Source organism: Castor canadensis, chromosome 6 (genome assembly GCF_047511655.1).
Source record: "Castor canadensis chromosome 6, mCasCan1.hap1v2, whole genome shotgun sequence".
Lineage (NCBI taxonomy): Eukaryota > Metazoa > Chordata > Mammalia > Rodentia > Castoridae > Castor > Castor canadensis.
In genome coordinates this window covers 19615195-19632571 of record NC_133391.1, presented here as the reverse complement: position 1 = coordinate 19632571, position 17377 = coordinate 19615195, and the positions used below count along the sequence as shown (strand labels likewise).

Sequence of the window (17377 nt, the reverse complement as noted above, 5' to 3'; positions counted from 1 at the left end):
TTAAAAAATTATTTCTAAACTTCCCTCATGATTCAATTACACATTTACTTTATTTTTTGGCAGTAGTAGAGTTTGAACTCAGGGCTTCACACTTGCTAGGCAGGTGCTCTACCACTTGAGCCACACCTCCGACCATTTTTTTGCTCTGGTTATTTTGGAGATAGGGTCTCACTTTTGTTCCAGACTTCTGGCTGTCGCTGGGATGACAGGTACATACCACCATGTCCAGCTATTGATTGAGATGGGGGCTCAAAAACTTTTTTCCCGTGGGCTGGCCTGGAACTTCCATCCTTCCAATCTCAGCCTCCAAGTACCTAGGATTATAGCTGTGAGCCACCAGTGCCCAGCTCAGTTACTCACTTAAAAAAAAAACAAACAACATGAGCTGAGCCTGATGGTTACCCCTATAATCCTAGCATTTAGGAAACTGAAGTAGGAGGATTTTGAGTTCAAGGCCAGCCAGACCTCCATCTCAAAACAAAAAACAAAACAAGGAAATTCAACTTCGAGGCATAATTAATACTGTTTGAGATCAGAGATCACACTTATGAGTCTCAGGCTTGTTCTACATGGTATGGATGAGTACTCAAAAGTAAGTGGGGAGGAGGAGAAAAAGAAAAAGAGAAAAAGTGAGCGGAGAAGGCAGTCTGAGTCTGAGAATATACAGGGCGCAGCCCGTGTATCCCAAACACTGTCTCCATGAAAATCCACTTAGAAAATACTTTCCTCCTCAAGTGTCTAACCCCCAAGCCTTACAAAGCCTGGACTGTGGCCTTGCCACACTCTGTGAAAGGACTTTCTCGTTCTGCGTAGAAGTTAACAGGAAGTAGGTCAACTCTTGCATATGACCGAGACTATTTCTGAGTACCTCTGAGCCAGTCATGCCCATGGTTCCCAGCTGTAATCCCAGCCACTTGGGAGATCTCAAGGATCAACGTTTGAGCCCAGTCCCAAGGGAGGAAAAGTTCATGAGGCCCCCATCTCAACCAATAGCTGGGCATGGTGGCACACACTTGTCATTCCAGCTACAACAGGAAGCCCAAACAAAAGAGGATTGCAGTCTAGGCCAGCCTGGAATAAGGGAGACCCTATCGCCAAAATAACTAGAGTAAAAAGGACTAGAAGCTTAGCTCAACTGTAGAGCCCCTGCTTAGCAAAGGCTCTTTTTTGGGGGTAGTAGAGTTTGAACTCAGGGCCTACACTTTGAGCCACTCCACCAGCCTGTTTTTGTGAAGGGTTTTTTTTAAGACAGGGTTTTGGGAACTATTTGCCCGGGCTGGCTTTAAACTGCAATCCTCCTGATCTCTGCCTCCTGAGTAGCTATGATTACAGGTGTGAGCTACCAGCACCTGGCTTCATCACCTTTTTTGAAGTGTTCTTTCACATGCTTGGCCTCACCCCTTGGCCTATCTGCCTGGCACTGTTCTATACCCTTTCCATGTGTCATCTCATTTAATTTGTCACATATGAAGGACTAGTCCATTTTGAAGATGACTCAATGATTTGACATTCACAGTAAGGGTCAATCCACTTCCCCACCACCATCACCATCAGCACACTTCCAATTATTTCAGAGCACAGCTTGTGTAGGAGACTTTTGTGGCAATAGACTCTGTCCCCAAGGAAAGGAGGCTGGTGACACATTTCTAAAATAGACATAAAAGCCCATATCTCTTAGAGGTGATGAAATTCCTCTGTATGATACTGTAATGGTGGACACCTGACATCATGCATTTTGTAAATGCCAATAAAACCAGACAATGCAAAAAGTGATTCCTAAGGTAAACTAAGTCCTTAACAGACTTTACTTAGTAATAAGTATCAATATTGGCTCATCAATTGTAAGAAATGTACCATAGCACTGTAATATGTAAATAAGGGAATTGTGAGGAGGGGAAGAAAATAGATGGAAGCAGTCCGTACCATCTGCTCAATTGTTCACAAACCCAAAACGACTCTAAAATCAAAGTCTATTCATTTTTTTTTTTAAAGTGTAAGTTGATGGCTGTTTCAACAGTCTCATCTTTGGAAAGTCCCAAAGTGACTCTGGTCACCAAGCATTTGTGTTTGACCTGCTGCCTTGTGTTTGTTATCTGAAATGGCAGGAAAAAAGTGACCAGAAGTCCCTGAAACTGTCCCCTGGGGATGTGTGGCCTTTTTTTCCTTCCATGTTTTTCCCACCCCAGACTCAGTGCGGGGCAGAACCCAGACACTCTCATCCACTCCTGGCCCTGTAGAATTTGAACGTAAGCTCCCAGAAGTGCCACTTGGACATCAAATCATCGATGCTGACATATTCCTCAAGCCAGGAAAGGATCTCGACACGGCACCCAAAAGTGTCTTTTCTGTCTCTTTTTTGGCATCTCTGAAAGAGAATTTTGCTGCTGCTTTAAAACAATTTTTTATGTTCCTGTGGAACACAAAGAGAACAATGCATACAATTTTCCCACGAACAGAAATAATTATTTCTGATGGAAATAATAGATAAGAATAGCATGGGAAATGCTGTCAAACCTTTCTACTGGGTGAAGCATTCTTCCTGCCCCTCGGGAGTCCTGGGCACCCAGAGCCATCAGGAAAATGGCCAATGTGTTACCCTGGGCAACTTGATACCCTGACAAACACACCCTGCTCCTGGGCAAATTGTACCTCACACACTCTTGTGACATCAGAGACAAATTCATCTTAGCAGCTATTTGGGGGAAGGTACCTGAGCACTCACTCTCCTCCACCTCAAATTGCCATCCAGTATTAACTCAGATTCTTCTTCAGGGCTATGACACATGTGTCCTTTGAAGTCATTCTGTGACTACGCATGTGGCTTGTAGCACTATAATTGCCATTTCACCCAATCAACAGGAAATTTAAAATACTGTATCGGCACCTTTCTCCCCTTTTACCCCCAAAAAGTGCCTGGCGTTGTAAGGATGAAGACTACCTCCGGGTCAGATATCAAGACAGCCAAGGGTGGAGGTTTGAGTGCCAGTGTCTGCTCTTCTTTACCTAGTTAGTGGCTTACTGTTGGATTGGAATGAGATGTTGCTGAAGTTCTGGGGTGTGGCCTGTCACCCCATGTGGACTATCATGGGTGCATTATTTTCTTAGCACAAATGAGAACTAGATCTGACTTACGGCTAGTCTGGCAGGGAGACCCATTCAAAGACGGTGACCAGTCTTGGTCCCTGCTCGTTGAGGGGAGGAACTGGGCATATGTAGCATCAAGAAATAAAACCAGATGACAGAATAATCAAATAAATATAAATTTGAGGGCTTTCTCTTTCCTAAGCCAACTAAGAGCATTTAAGTTAACCTTTCGTAATGAATAACTCTCAAACCGCATTGATTTCACCAGGGCTTTTCTCATTCGTGTGACATGTCCAGCTTAGCTCAGGAAGGGTCTCTGTTCTGTTCAGTTTAGTCCCTTTGGGGAACTTGTGATTGATTCTGCCATCACTGTAGTGGAGGGGGGAGAGGAAGTCTGTTGTTCTGCATTACCGATTAAATGCTTCCCCTTTGGAAGTGACACCTACCAACTTCACGCCCATGGTGTTGGTTCAAAGCCAATCATTGGCCAGAACTATTTGCAGAGGGTAGGATATCGCCATCTTAACAGGGGCCCAGAAGGAGGAGGACAGGGACAATTGTCAATGGCTCTAATCTTTACCATGCTGCTTGCTTCCTGTGGCTGACCTATGGAATGCCGTAGTGCCTCGTGGCCAGGGGAGGTGTGAGGACTCAGCACGGGGCACCTCAACTGAGTGACCTGAAGTTCTGTCATAAGCCCTTAGTAACACATGGAGATGGACATGTCACTACTGAGTCACTCTGTGGTTCTCTACTTGTCCCAATCACTAAAAACTGTCTCTTTTAAGCATGTTAAGTTCTTCCCTTTCTTTATATTTTTGAGGGGTACTGGGGTTTGACGTCAGGACCTCACACTTGCTAAGCAGGTGCTCTGTCACTTGAGTCACACCCCCAATCGTTTTTGCATTAGTTATTTTTTCAGATAGGAGCTCGTGTTTTTGCTGAGGGCAGGCTTCCAACTTGGATCCTCCTACCTATGACTCCTGCATAGCTGGGATAACAGACGTGCACCACTACACCAGGGGTCTCAATAATTATTTGCCCAGGCTGGCCTTTACCAATTATCCTCCCAATTTCTGCCTGCCAAATAGCTGGGATTATAGACGTGAGCTACCCCACCTGGCCCCCTATAGTAACACCAGGTGTTATCACTGAGTAACTGAGACAGGACACACGGGACACTGTGTGCATGTTTCACCAATCATCTTGAAGTGACAGGGCTCTGAACAAACTTCTAACAGACCCCCCTTGAGGGCTGGGTGCTGACACTGGTGCTGCAAGTCTCTTCAGAAGGCTTGAGAAATGTCAAGATCCTCTTTGAAATCAATGACTTAATGAAGACATGCAATAAAAATCATAGCAGAAGAGACCCTGTCCTCGTGGTGCTTACATTCTGACTGAATGACAAATGAAGGGCTAACTACCATACTGTAATACTGTAGGCAATGGCCAGAGCAGTGATCTGCTGGAGGTCACGCAGCTACGTAGCAGAACTGGAAGGGCGACCCAGCCTCAGGTGGTGAAGTCCTCACTCCAGCTTGCTACAGCTTTCTCAGTTTCTTTTGCGTTGAGACACTGGTGAATAGAAGACACCATCTTAGTAACAAAAGGAACATGACTTCAAGATGATATTTATTGGCAAAGTGGAGAAAGTACCTTAAAGAAAATATAGGAAGGGGCCATAGAGATGCCACCATGAGCCGGACACCAGTGGCTCATGCCTGTAATACTAGTTGCTCAGGAGGCAGAGATCAAGAGGATCATGGTTCAAAGTCAGCCCCAGGTAAATAGTTTGTGAGACCCTATCTCAAAAAAGCCCCATCACAAGAAAGGGCAATTAGTGACCCTGGAGTGACAAATTGTGTGGAGTCCACACAGGACCTGGACGTGTCACAGGAACAGGGTTTGGGAGGACTGTGTCTCTCCACAGACTGGCACATTGCTAAAGCCAGAGGTCCCGGGTCTGAAAGGTGACAAGAGCTGAGTGCCTTAAGAAGATCCAGTGAGATCCAGTGGGGTGGCCTTGGATTTCACCTACAGAAGCAAGTGCTGCACCTGAGTCAGAACATTTTACATCGGGAAATTTTTCCTTTATTGACATCTTTGCTAGCTAATATTCATAAGCATTTTTGTTGGACAGCAAAAAAGGATTTAAATTTGAGAGAAGTTCCTAACACTTCAGATACTGATCATCCAAAAGGGCCAGGTGCCTCTTGTCTCTGATAATAATGAAAAAGAAAAAAATTCCTATCCATGCTGGCTTAGGCACCGTGCAGCCCAGGGGAAGAATTACTTCTCGTCAAAAAGCAAAAAGAAAAATCTATGATCCTGGTAGGAGCTGAGCCCAACTCACTTGACTCTCACCACACCAGTCAGGCCTAGGAACCCACCACACTGGGACCACAGGCAACAGCATGGCCCCACTTCCTCCAGAGAGGGTTCAAGGCCCGGGTCTACTTGTCAGCCACCCAACCGCCACAGGCAGAGAAGTTGCATAACAGAAAAAGACGCTCTTAGCTCTCACGGAGGTGAGCATTCCTGCAACAGACCAGCTCCACTTGGCTGGGAATCCTGTTATCTTTCTAATTGTGTGTTTACACCCCGAGGGGCTGCCATGGCTCCAGATACAGAGTAAATAGTGTAGAGGAATTCAGTAATTAAGCATCTCCTGTGATTTCCTGCGTGATGATTTTCGTAGACCACCAAGATAACACACTGGAGCCTGAGACAGAGGACCGTGCCAGGGAGAAAGTGAGAAGGAATTAGCCATGTAGAAGGAGCCCTTCAGAATCCAAGGTTGCCTAGGTTGAGCAAACTCAGGGCCAGCTTGAATAGGTGATGTAAACTCACTTCAATTTCAGAAGCAATTTCTTTCTTTCTAGAATTATTTCTGCTTTGCAAATGAATCTCGTTTGTAACCTTGTGATGATTTTTCAAGAGTTCCTCCCTCCCACCCCCGTTCCATGTGGCTCTATGTCACCGAGCACTTTTAAGATCCATGCTTTCAAATTGGAGGCATCTTGCTAACGAGCACATTCTGATTCACCAGGTCTAAGGAGGACCAAGGATCAGAGAGGCCACATTAATTTCTAAGACACACCCAGGGGTTCTGAAGCTGCTGATATAGGAACAATGCTTTGAGTCAGAAGGTTTTATTTAGATCATGTCAAAACTAAGCCAGTAGGTAAAGCTTTAGATTTTAAAAGATATTCTCATTTAAAAAAATTAAATTCATTTAAATGAAACCCACACAACAGGAAGCCAGGATGATTTTCAAAGCTAAATGCTTATGTCTCTTTGGGCCAAGAGGGAGATCTTGCAAGCTTGCAAGCTGAGACCAAGCACGAGCTGGCAGACAGGGCAGTGTAGATCAGAGCCAGGCAAACCTGAGGGGTCGGAATCAGCCCAAACCACGGTGCCCAACAGGTTATGGCAAACCTGGGATTCACTGAGGCTGTTTTCAGTATCTAAGAGTTACACACTGGTTGACGGGGCCCAGTAGCCTCATAATGGAGCAAGAAGTGATGGTTCTGACCCAAAGGTGCCAGTGTCAGTGGAAACTGGACCCGACTACATCTGAGTAGGAAAAGTCCAGGCTTGGGAAGGTGGCTGGGGCCTGGCCAACTGGCCTGAGGCTCTGAGCATAGCACCTGTTAAGCAAAACTATTGTACCGGGGCAGAAATCCAATGGATCAGATGGACAGACACACATGTGGGGGGGTGGGGGGAGAAAGGACTGGCTCAGTAACATCCAGGGGCTTGTCCAGGAGACACCAGATGGGGGATTACAAGAGCAACGCTAATTTCATGCCGTCCAAGCTCTGCTGTTGATTCCCTATCAGGCCTGTTTCCAATTAACTACAAACTAGAAGCGTCCAGCACTGGGAGCTGAGAATGGCTTAGAGCAGAAGGCGTGGGCCTGCCAACTAGCTTTTATGTCAGGCACTGGGCTGAGTGCATAGGACTATTACTGATACATGATTGAAGGATTTTGCTCTGGAAGATAGGCAATCGTTTAGATGCAATCCTTTGGAGAAATTCTAGTCCAGAGGGAGAGGCAAACGTTGACATCAACCATCACATGTTCTCAGAGTCAATTAGAACACACGGAATGGAATGAGTGGCAATAGAAGGGAAATACAAAAACAAAACTCTGCACATTTTGTGAAATCCCATAGCCGAAGCAGTCAGACTGGTACATTCTCTTTATTCAGGAATTTACAAACACTCTCTTGCAAAGTATAACTTCAACACACATGCAGCATGGGGAAAGTCCAAATGACTAGAGACAGAAACCCAAAGCTGAGCATGGCTGGATGGGGATGAACCTGGTTGATTGTCCCACTGTGTGGGTCAACATTGTCCAGAAGAAAGCCATGAGTATAGCATGGCTGTGCTTGTAGCAAAACCATGAGATGGACTTTGATCAGCCAAGTGGCCGCTTATCTGACCAGAAAATCCTACCTCAACTAAGCCAAGACATTCTTGTCATGTATTTATTGCCGCACTGTCAAGCCATAGAATCGGGTCTCAAACACCAAGCTAACAGTGATTTCGGGGACATCCAGTAATCCATCACCAGAAACTTGGTGACCTCTGGTCATTAGTCAGTGTGGGTCACACAATGCTTCCTGTCCTGGAATTCTTACTTGCTCTAGGCACTGTTTGCAATGAGAGTAAACTTGTCACAGGTGCCTTAAGTGAAAGCAATTTTCTGAATTCCAGGTGTGCCTTGCTTTAGATACCTAGTTGAGAAGAATAATAGTGCACATGGTTTTCTTCCTTAGAAGATTTTTACCCTAAGAATACCATCTGTGGGTGTGTTAGGGTTCTATAGCAAAAGTGAGCAAGTAGGAGTGCTATATCCTGTGTATCCTTATCTGCCTGTCATCTATCTATCTATCCATCAATTAACCATCTATCATCTCTCTCTCATTTGTCATCTATCTATCTATCATCTTTGTACATTTAAGGTATTCAATTTCCTCATGTGACTTTGGGAACTACTGAAAGGTTGAAAATTCAGATAACAGTTGACACTGTAGTGCTGAATCTGAAATCAGCTGGGCAGAAATTGCAGGTGGGATTTCTGTGGTGCCAAGTTCCTTCTCCAGGAAACTGCCTTTGTTCTTAAGGTCGATACTGATTGGATGAAGTCCAGTAATGGAGGGTGATCTGATTGCTCAAAGTCTACTGATTTAAGGCTGGGAGCATGGCTTAAGTGGTAAAGAATCTGCCTAGCCATCATGAGGCCCTGAGTTCAAACCCCAGTACCAGCCCCCCCCAAAACATCAAAGTCTAATGATTTGAATATTAATCACACCTAAAGGATTCCCTCACAGTAAGATCTGGGCTGGTGTTTGGCTGAACATCTGAGTACTCCATTCTAATTGACATGAAATCATCTTTCAGAGTTGTATGCAATGGAACGCAGAACTTACCTCATGAGATCATCAATTTATGATTTAGTCACCATCACAGGGTCAGCTGGTAACTCTCAACCATTCTCTAAGTTACCAGACTACCTGTGCTACATCTTGCCATGGCTCGGAAGAAGCCAGTTATTAAAAAACATGCTACATCTACTGTGGGGAGTGGATTACGAAAAGCCTATGAGAACCTGACATAAGCACAGTTGTGCTCAATGATCTACAGGCTGAGTTTGGCACCAGCCACAGAAGAGAGCAAGAGGCAAAATGCAGCACAGCTGCTTTTCCCAAGTTGTTTATGTTCAGAGAAGTAGGAATGCAGGTTTCTCCTGTTACATGTCATACTCCTCCCTGAGAACTGTTGCTCCACCTCCTTATTCACTGAAGGAGGATGCAGGGTTTTTTGATGGGGGATTTTGATTGGCTGGCTGCAGCCTGCTTGCAAGTCTGTTGCGAGAATGACCCAGCTGCTGCTGGGGCTGAATTATGCTAGAGATTAGAGAAAACATGGGACAGTGCAAGTTTGAGGGCCAAGACTCTAAGAAAGATTATGCTAAAGAAAATCTAACAAAAACATGGGACAATGCGAGTCTAAGGAAAGGGACTTGAAAGAACAGAAAAAAAGAAAGACTTTAGAAGTAAGGTTTTAAAGAGTAGAGAAAAGAAGCAAAGTGAAAGAAGAGTTATTAGATAAAAGAAGCAACAAGGCTGCTGTGCGTCTCCATCTGAGAGCCCAGCACACCGGGCCCCAACTTCCTGCATGTCTGTCTTCTATCGTTTGTCCTTTCTGCATCTCCAGTCGTCCCCAGTTAGGTCGGTAGAATAAAAGCTCACGAGAAAGCTCTCGAGAATCTACTCATCATTATCACGAATGTATCTTTAATGAGAAATGTTAACTCAATCATGAACCACCTTTAACACAAATGCAAATGAAAAGTTCAGCTTTAAGGTTGTATATCTAACTTGGGACACGATCAGCATAAATCTTCCAACTCCAAAACATTTCCATCTCATTTCTCCAAGCCCCTGTTGACTTTGTAACCACGAGTTTTGGCTTAATCAGCCCTGTCACTGGCAACAGCCAGTCAGCCCAATGAGTACAGTCATCAGGGCATTGTCTATGCCTGGCTGTGAGCTTTGGGTACAGGAAACAGAAACTTGTAACTTGTCACCATTATAAATAAAGTCAGGCTGCAGTGGCACGAATCATGACGTAAGGGACAGATCACATGTCACGAGTGAGGAATCTGAGTCTTGACTAGAAAAATATGCTTAAGACCACCCTGAAATCAGATTAGCAGAAAAATCATGAGCTGGAAATTGCCCTGTTCTCTTTTTGCTTCTTCTAAATAGATGAACAAGGGACACTTTGTACCCTGAAGGAGGTGGCTGTTCCCTCTGATCAATCACGTACTCTCCACTGTGTGCCATCACCCCCAAGAATGTCACATCTCTGTTGCTTTGTGGGAGCTGAGTGTCCACACTGGCAGCGGACTTAAGCAGTAACCTTCCCCTCGACCCCCAAGCTTTTCATGTAACTAGCCACTTGCATGGACTCTTGCTACAGGACAGGAATCTGGAGATGGAGCCAGTGAGCACTGATTCTTTTCAGTTCAGTTTTTAGGAAATCCTTGAAAAGCCATCGGCTCTGCTGCACTTGGAAAAATTAAGATGAACATGGGATGTGTGACTCTCAGATCTTTCTGCATTTGGCCTTTTCTCTCAGACAGAAGCTTCTGAGGACAAATGATTCTAAGCCGGGCTAAAAGGATCTGTTTCTGATATGCTCTGGGTTTTGGCCAAATCCTTGCATTTTAAAAAGTACCTCTTATTCTAACATTAGCTAACGCCATATTGGCACACAGCGAGGGCATTTCAGTGAGATGCTTGTTGTGACAGTAAACGGGAAAGGAACATCTATTCTGCTGTTCTGTGCACAACTCAAAAGACAGAGCTACATGTTACTGAAGATAAATTCATAACCAGAGGGAAGAAGGATTTCTAAGTGCCCACTGTGATGGAAGATGAGGTGGAGCTCGACTCCATCCAGTTGTATGTATGGTTTCAGGTCTTTGTGGAAGGCTCGATCCTTTTCACTCTCTGAATGCCACAGTGGTTTAAAAATGTCACATTACATCTACAACCCCTGACCAAAAACCCTGGGACATCACGAAAGTGTAAGGAAGCCCTGTTATGTCACCCACCCTATAGTGGCAGTATCACGAGACTGTGCGAATAGGGTTCCTTTAGGTTGTTTTATTGACGACAGCTGCATAATCACAGATTGAATGAGGAATCTTCGAATAATAAAGACTGTGTCTGTGGCCAGCAGTACACAATTACTCAGGGTCCTTTAGACACAAATACAGCAAAGTCACTTGAGAACACTGAATTGTGCTTCTACAAAACCTTCAAAGGATGAGGTAGATGCCTTTACCTGCTGTGTTCTCCGCACTCCCCCGGTTACCCTGCAGTCACCTTCCATCCTTTCAACGTAACCTTCGGATGAGCTCTCATGAAAGCCAACACCCATCTACAAAGCGTTTAGTTCCTTCTATCTACTTACTTTCTCTTACAGGGAATGTCAAGTCACTACACACCTAGGGAAACTGGAGAGGTGGCAGTGGCCAGGTTTTTTCATCACAATTGCAACTGCCCTCAGCTTCTGATGCTGAGGAGCAGGTTCTAAACATCCCATAGGTAAGTTGATATCGTTCCTAAATACAAGCTCTGTTTTGAAATCTTTCTCTCCCTGTTTTCCCTCACCTGCCAAATCAAAGAGGCCCCAGCTCCAAGTATCAGCTGACTGTGGGACAATTCATTGTCACATCACCAGGGCAACATCTGCAGAATTTGACAGATGCAAACAGGTTAGCTAGCTTATTTTAATTTTTTTTTTTTTTGAGACAAGGTTTTGCTATGTAGCCCAAGCTGGCTTCAAACTCATGATCCTCCTGCCTCAGCCTCCCTACTGTATTTTTAAGAACTGATTGAAATCTATGTACAGCCATACTCTTTAGAAAGCTCCCGCACTTTTACAAAATTTCTCAGTGATTGAGGATATTTGCATTGCTTCTTAACTCTGAGAATGACTTTTGTGTCCCTGCAAAACTAGCATGAGGAGACTGTAATGTGTTATCACATTTTAGTTATAAACTAAAGACTGATCAATGTCCAAGTCAGTTGCCGTTCACCAAGGCTAAAGGGGGTTGGTGAAAAATAGTATTTCTAACAGAGAAAGTCATGATCCACTCCTTGTTACTTATTAGTTGGCATTAAGAAGTCTCATGAATCTCAGGATAAAATGGCTGAAGAAACGATGCAGGTAGCTCTCACAGGTCATGCAATTAAACTCACCTACACTGGCAGCACTCTACAGGAACTTCCACTTACCACAGCCCTGACGTTATAAACTCAAGACTGTGGCCTGGTCCTAAGGTCAGATGGACAGGCCAGAAGCATTAGTCTCTTCCAAATGGCACAACTTATGCTTGGCACCCACACTGAAGGTTGAGGATGCCACTGCCCCGCACGCTGACAGCGCAGAAGCAAGTTTGGTCGCTGCCCCCATTGCTCTTTCCCTTCGTCACCTTCACGTGCCTTCCTCTGATGTCTTCCCTCATTAATTTTTCCATAACTCAATAATAAGCAACAAGGAACCTCGCCATTGTGACCGTGGCTGTGCAGAAACATCTGCCTGTCCAACTGCATTCACTTCAGCCCTGTGCCACCTCCTGTGACTTGTCACCATCCCAGCAGACAGTCACAGAAGCTGAACACTATGCAACTTAGGCTCGGCATCTTGTCATGGAAAGATTACCGTCAGACAGTAGATTTTAAAAAGCACTTCATTTGCTAAGATTGAATTTCATGCTTTTATCATTTATTAAAGCAACTCTTTGTATCTGTCAGACCCCAGGGAATTCTTTAACCTCAAACGCTTCTATCATTTATCGTCATATTTCATGATCAATCTCCCCAAACTAAACAGCTCATAAGTCTTTTACTATGGAAAGTGTGCTGAAGATGAAAAACAAATTACCTTCTACCTCTGCATTCTTAAAGGGGCTTTTTGGTAGTAATAAAAACGAACCCCTGGCGATATTGAAATGGCCTTTCTTGTTCAGACCTCAAACTGTGAAAGCCACAGTTATGTGAAAGTTATTTTCTGAGTAACTGGATCCAACACCTTCCAGCTAAGAGTTTAAAGAGCTTGATTCATGATAGACTGTCCTAGCAAACTTCACCCTAGGATCACCGTGTTTGTTTCAGTGTAATCTGGTTTTGTGTTTATGGAGGTAAGTGAGGATGCTGTCAGATGAACTTCACTTCAGAACAGCGCAGACAGCAAATGCACGAGGCAAGAAGCCTGACAGTGGCACTGCACACACACACACAGTGGGTGGACAACCCAAATGCTATCCTTCCAGAGTAGTTTTGCACTAGAGGAAAAGTGTGGAAACAGGACAATTTTCCTTAAGAAATGTGATGAGGCCTCCGGGGCTCAGCATGGGCCGTTCTCACACTGACTGCACAGAAGGAGGAAAAGAGAAACCACCCTACATACACCTCAGCCCGACCCTGCACCTGGTCTGTATCGTGAATGGGGAGACATAGGGTGGGGAAAAAACCCAAAATGGGATGAAATGTCCCCTGTGATTTCTTGAGGAGAGATGAGCTCAGGCCTCTATTACCTAACTAGTAAATACTGCTTTTAGATATAAAATTCATTAAGTAATTAGATCGTGAACCTAATGAGATCATGTCTGTGTACTGTTTACTTTCTAGAGCTAACTTCCTATTCTAGTGCTGGTTGTGTTGGGTGCGTATTTCTGGGTGATCAACGGGTGATAAGTAAACAATAATCCCCACCACCTTCGTCCAACAATTCATAATGCATATGGAAGGGCTGGTACCCTTTGCATCTGAGGGAGGGAATCTGGAACAAAGACCACTGAGCAAAATGTGCTGGGGCAAAACAAAGTTTCAGTTGCAATAAAACACCCACTAAAATTACTTGCTGGCATGAGTATCTGTAACCAAAGTTTCTGCATATCCACATGGGAGGAAGGGTTTCCTTTATCATATTTAGAATTAGGACATGAATAAGGGGTTTCTCGAACCCCCTAAGTCCTTTGCCGGGTGCAACTGGTGGATAGTTATTGCTCTAAACATTTCAAAAGATACCACTCTCTGAAACTGAACAGACATTTCCCCAGTCCTGAGATTACGCCAAACACAACATTCAATTCTACAGAAGGACAGCAGAATCCCATGATGGAGCGCTGAGCGGATTTTATCAAGCAACAAAACTAATAGGGAAGAGAACTGTACCCCGGGGTGCATAACACAGGCTGCCTGAATCTTTGTGACGGAGAAGTGATGCTATGTTTCACCATAGAGTTGGTTTGCTTGTTTTTTACAGCAGTCTATCAGGTAGGACAATAGGATTCCCTAACAAGGGTTCCCAGTCGTTTCTTTCCCTCTCCCTTCGTCCCCTAGAGACCAAAGGCCCCAGCAGGCCTTATGAACTCATTCTCTCCTGCAGGCCACATTGCACCAGCGAGCACAGAAAGCATTCCAGGCATTAACTCTTCACGAGCAGAAGCCCAGTTAAGTGACTGCGACCACAGTAAACTTTCAGAAACGTCCTTAGGAAATGCTCAGATTCTCTCCGAGTCTAGTCATCAGCTGCTGCTTGACGGCTGAAATCACCTGAAAGTCTTCCCAGGCTGCTGAATTAAGAATGAGGTCCTAGGATTCAGCAAAGACAAAAACCTCCCCTCTGAATGCTCCGAGGTGGGGACATGCAGGAGAGTCAAGAGCGCCCCGGGACTGGAGAGAACAGACTCACCAGGACTTCAGACCCCAATTAAAAGCCCCTAAAAGATATTTTTCACCAGTCCTTTTCATCTGAGCCTCCTCTTGTTTTCATTTTAGCATTCCTGTCTAAAAAAGACCCCACAGCTAAAAGTTCTGGAAAAGAATCAAAGCCAGTTTACCCTGTGTTGTTAAAAGCCTGAAGGAAAACTTCCCAGCGCACTGAGCCTTTGCGGTGTCTTTTCACTTGCTCTGAGAAGAGAGTGAAATGCAATCAGCAGGATGAAAGTTATTAGGATGGAGGGAAACCAAACCACAGTGCCTGAGGTGACCTTCCAAGGGGAAATGTTTCCATCAAGATTTGACTTTGTCCTAGGTCAGCCAGGGAAGGATGTAAAAGCTCCTCGATGAGGAAAACTCATCTGTAACTGCTCTTCCAGTTCCCTAACTAGTGTTCACCCAATCACCAGAGTAGCCCCTCCACCTACACCCCTCATCTTCCCCCCAGTTGACTTAGTTTGCTTTCGACACCTAACATACATCTGCCATTCCACTTAGTGGCGACGGTATCATGAAGTCTATCAATTACAAGCTAGTCTTCAAACACAAAACGATTCCCGCGACTCACTATGCCACTATCTCTGCTGACTCAGGAGAGTCATTTTCTATGGGAAATACAGGCAGTCTGATGTGAGCGACACCATCTCAACCAGTCACCAGTTCCAGTAAAGGGGTTGTGTCAAACAGAAACAGAAGGTGACGCTAAGCGTTGGTTCGCTCATTCCACCAACACATTGAACGTTTACTGGGTCCTACTGTGTGCCAGGCATTGGGGCAGGACACAAAGGTCTGTAAGGCCTAAGGCCCGGATCTCAAGGCGGCCTGGTGAACAGGCAGTTTACAACCCCATGAGGGACGGGTTGATGACAATGTGCTCAGGTTCTACAGAGCCCACTGAGACACTGGAAGAGGGACAGATTTACTTTAAGACAAATTTAGGGAGCTGTAAAAACATGTGACAGAAGGAAATCCAGCTTTTCTAAATCTTGATTTAAAAAAAAAAAACAACAAAATGTTTTCTGAGTGTTTCTGCGGATAAGGAGGCACGTCAGGGGCATCACCTGTGACACTTACTGGAGCCAGCGTGGGGACTCACACAGCAGCCTGGTGGAGGGGCCACCATGTCACCGAAGGAAGGAACACCTCTGGTCTGAGTGGAGGATGACGGGGGCGCTCAGATCACTGAGGGGAGCTCCACCCAGGTCATATGGCTTGCACCATTATCTTTTTGAGAAAAGGCAAGTGATTGTTACCAAGTTTACAGAACACCATTCAATGATTACAATTCATTTTCTGTGGCACAAGGGGGAAAAATCAACTTCCTAACACACTAATAATGCAAACGACAGGAAATCTATCGAAGCGGTCATCCCGACAGCATCCAGCTGACACCGAGCTCTTCCTTCAGGACAACACGACTGTCCAGTCACTGTCTTCTCGCCCATACTGCAACACAAAGAAGAAAACAGTGTCGGTATAAAAAGTCGCCGTGCAATGACACCTTTATAAACAAACCTCACCCGGCCAAAGCCACAGAGAGGCTCACTTCTGTCCTGAACAGTAAAAGCTACTTATTTACATTAAAAATAACATTAGCGAGAAAGAGAGGACAGGAAGGTGGGAAGGGACAGAAAAACACATCGCAAAAAGGGAGGAGCCCCAGACGTAAGAAAATCACTGGGAAGAATCACAATGTTATAATTATTACTGAACTTGAAATTCCTAGCTGCCGTGCGTCCTTTGTGTAGTAGGTAGACATGTGGTTTCTCTCTCTTTTCACCACCATCTGCAGCATCCTGCTCTCAAAAGCAGTAGGTGGGGACTGCAGATGTGGCATGAAGCCCTGAGTTCAAATCCCAGCACCACCAAAATAAAGAAAAGAGGGACCAAGTTAAGTTGTTTAACTATTGGTGTGTTTTCTGTACAAAAGTGCAGCCTCCACGTCACTTCCACAAGCATCACCTGGTGACATGTGAGAGATCAAAATTCTGGGCCCCACCTCAGACTTACAGAATCAGAAATCCTGGGGATGGGTCCCAGCCACCTGCAACTCAACAGACACTTCCAGATGATTCTGATGTGCGCCCAAGAGCATGTTATGTTCATGCACAAAAATATTAACTATTTTTGACAATCGTCATTGATCTTAGCAGACTTTCTTTCATCTGTGAAGTCACGATGACACTGTTAGCACCCCAACTTTCCTGATTACTTCAAAAGTTATATAACTAATATCAGAGACAGAATTTGGTTACTGGAAAATAATGTGCTTTTAAAAGCAAATCTGAACTTTAATACATAAAACTGAATTAATGAAACAAAGACATTTTCCACCACAAATGGAAAGCTAGCTCTGTCTCCAAGTAGTCAGACAGGTGTTAGGACTTGGGGTCGCACTTAATCCTCATGGTAACCCCCGTTTTATGAATGAGCAAGCTGAATATTAGGGAGGCTCAACCACCTGCTCAAGATTGCAACTGGTGAACAAAGAACAAAGCATGTCCAATTCCTATCTTTTTTTTTTTTTTTGTAGGACTGGGGCTTGAACTCAGGACTTCTCTCTTACAAAGCAGGTGCTCGTACCACTTAAGCCACATCTCCAGGCCCCAATTCCTGTTCTTGACCATCACCTTGCCTGGCCCCTCCTGTTCACAAAAGCCATGTGAGTGGAGTCTGTCTTGGAAGAGATCTTTGTACCCCAGGGCCACTGAATCTGTCACTGTGCCTGCCTGAATCACTCACACTCTGTCCCTTCTCACAGGAACTGCCTTTTTCAGCCCTAATGAAACTTTAAGTTTATATGAGTCAGAATTTCTGAATCAGAAAGAATTTTAGTGACCACATAAAACATAGCAGATGACCCAAATAAAGGGGGCTCTTGGTTTTATTTATCTGAGGACAATTCCACTTTTAGCTGTTTTGCATATTAGGATTTCAGGAAAGATTTCTTTCCTGCTCTCTTTTTTATTAGTGTATATTAATTA

General features: G+C 44.6%; 1 protein-coding gene and 1 pseudogene across 3 annotated transcripts in view; one reads left to right on the top strand and one right to left on the bottom strand.

Moving 5' to 3' along the window:
* Window positions 1-7271: 7271 nt before the first annotated feature.
* Bcat1 (branched chain amino acid transaminase 1) overlaps window positions 7272-17377 on the bottom strand; it is an 86115-nt gene continuing 76009 nt past the window's right edge. For all 3 annotated transcript variants that reach the window (XM_074075844.1, XM_020153179.2, XM_074075845.1), the window contains exon 11: window positions 7272-15839. In XM_074075844.1, the coding sequence (XP_073931945.1) occupies window positions 15798-15839 (42 nt within the window). In that variant the 3' untranslated portion in view covers window positions 7272-15797. The remainder of the gene's footprint in view (window positions 15840-17377) is intronic.
* Window positions 13006-13130, top strand: LOC141424540 (small nucleolar RNA SNORA51; annotated as a pseudogene).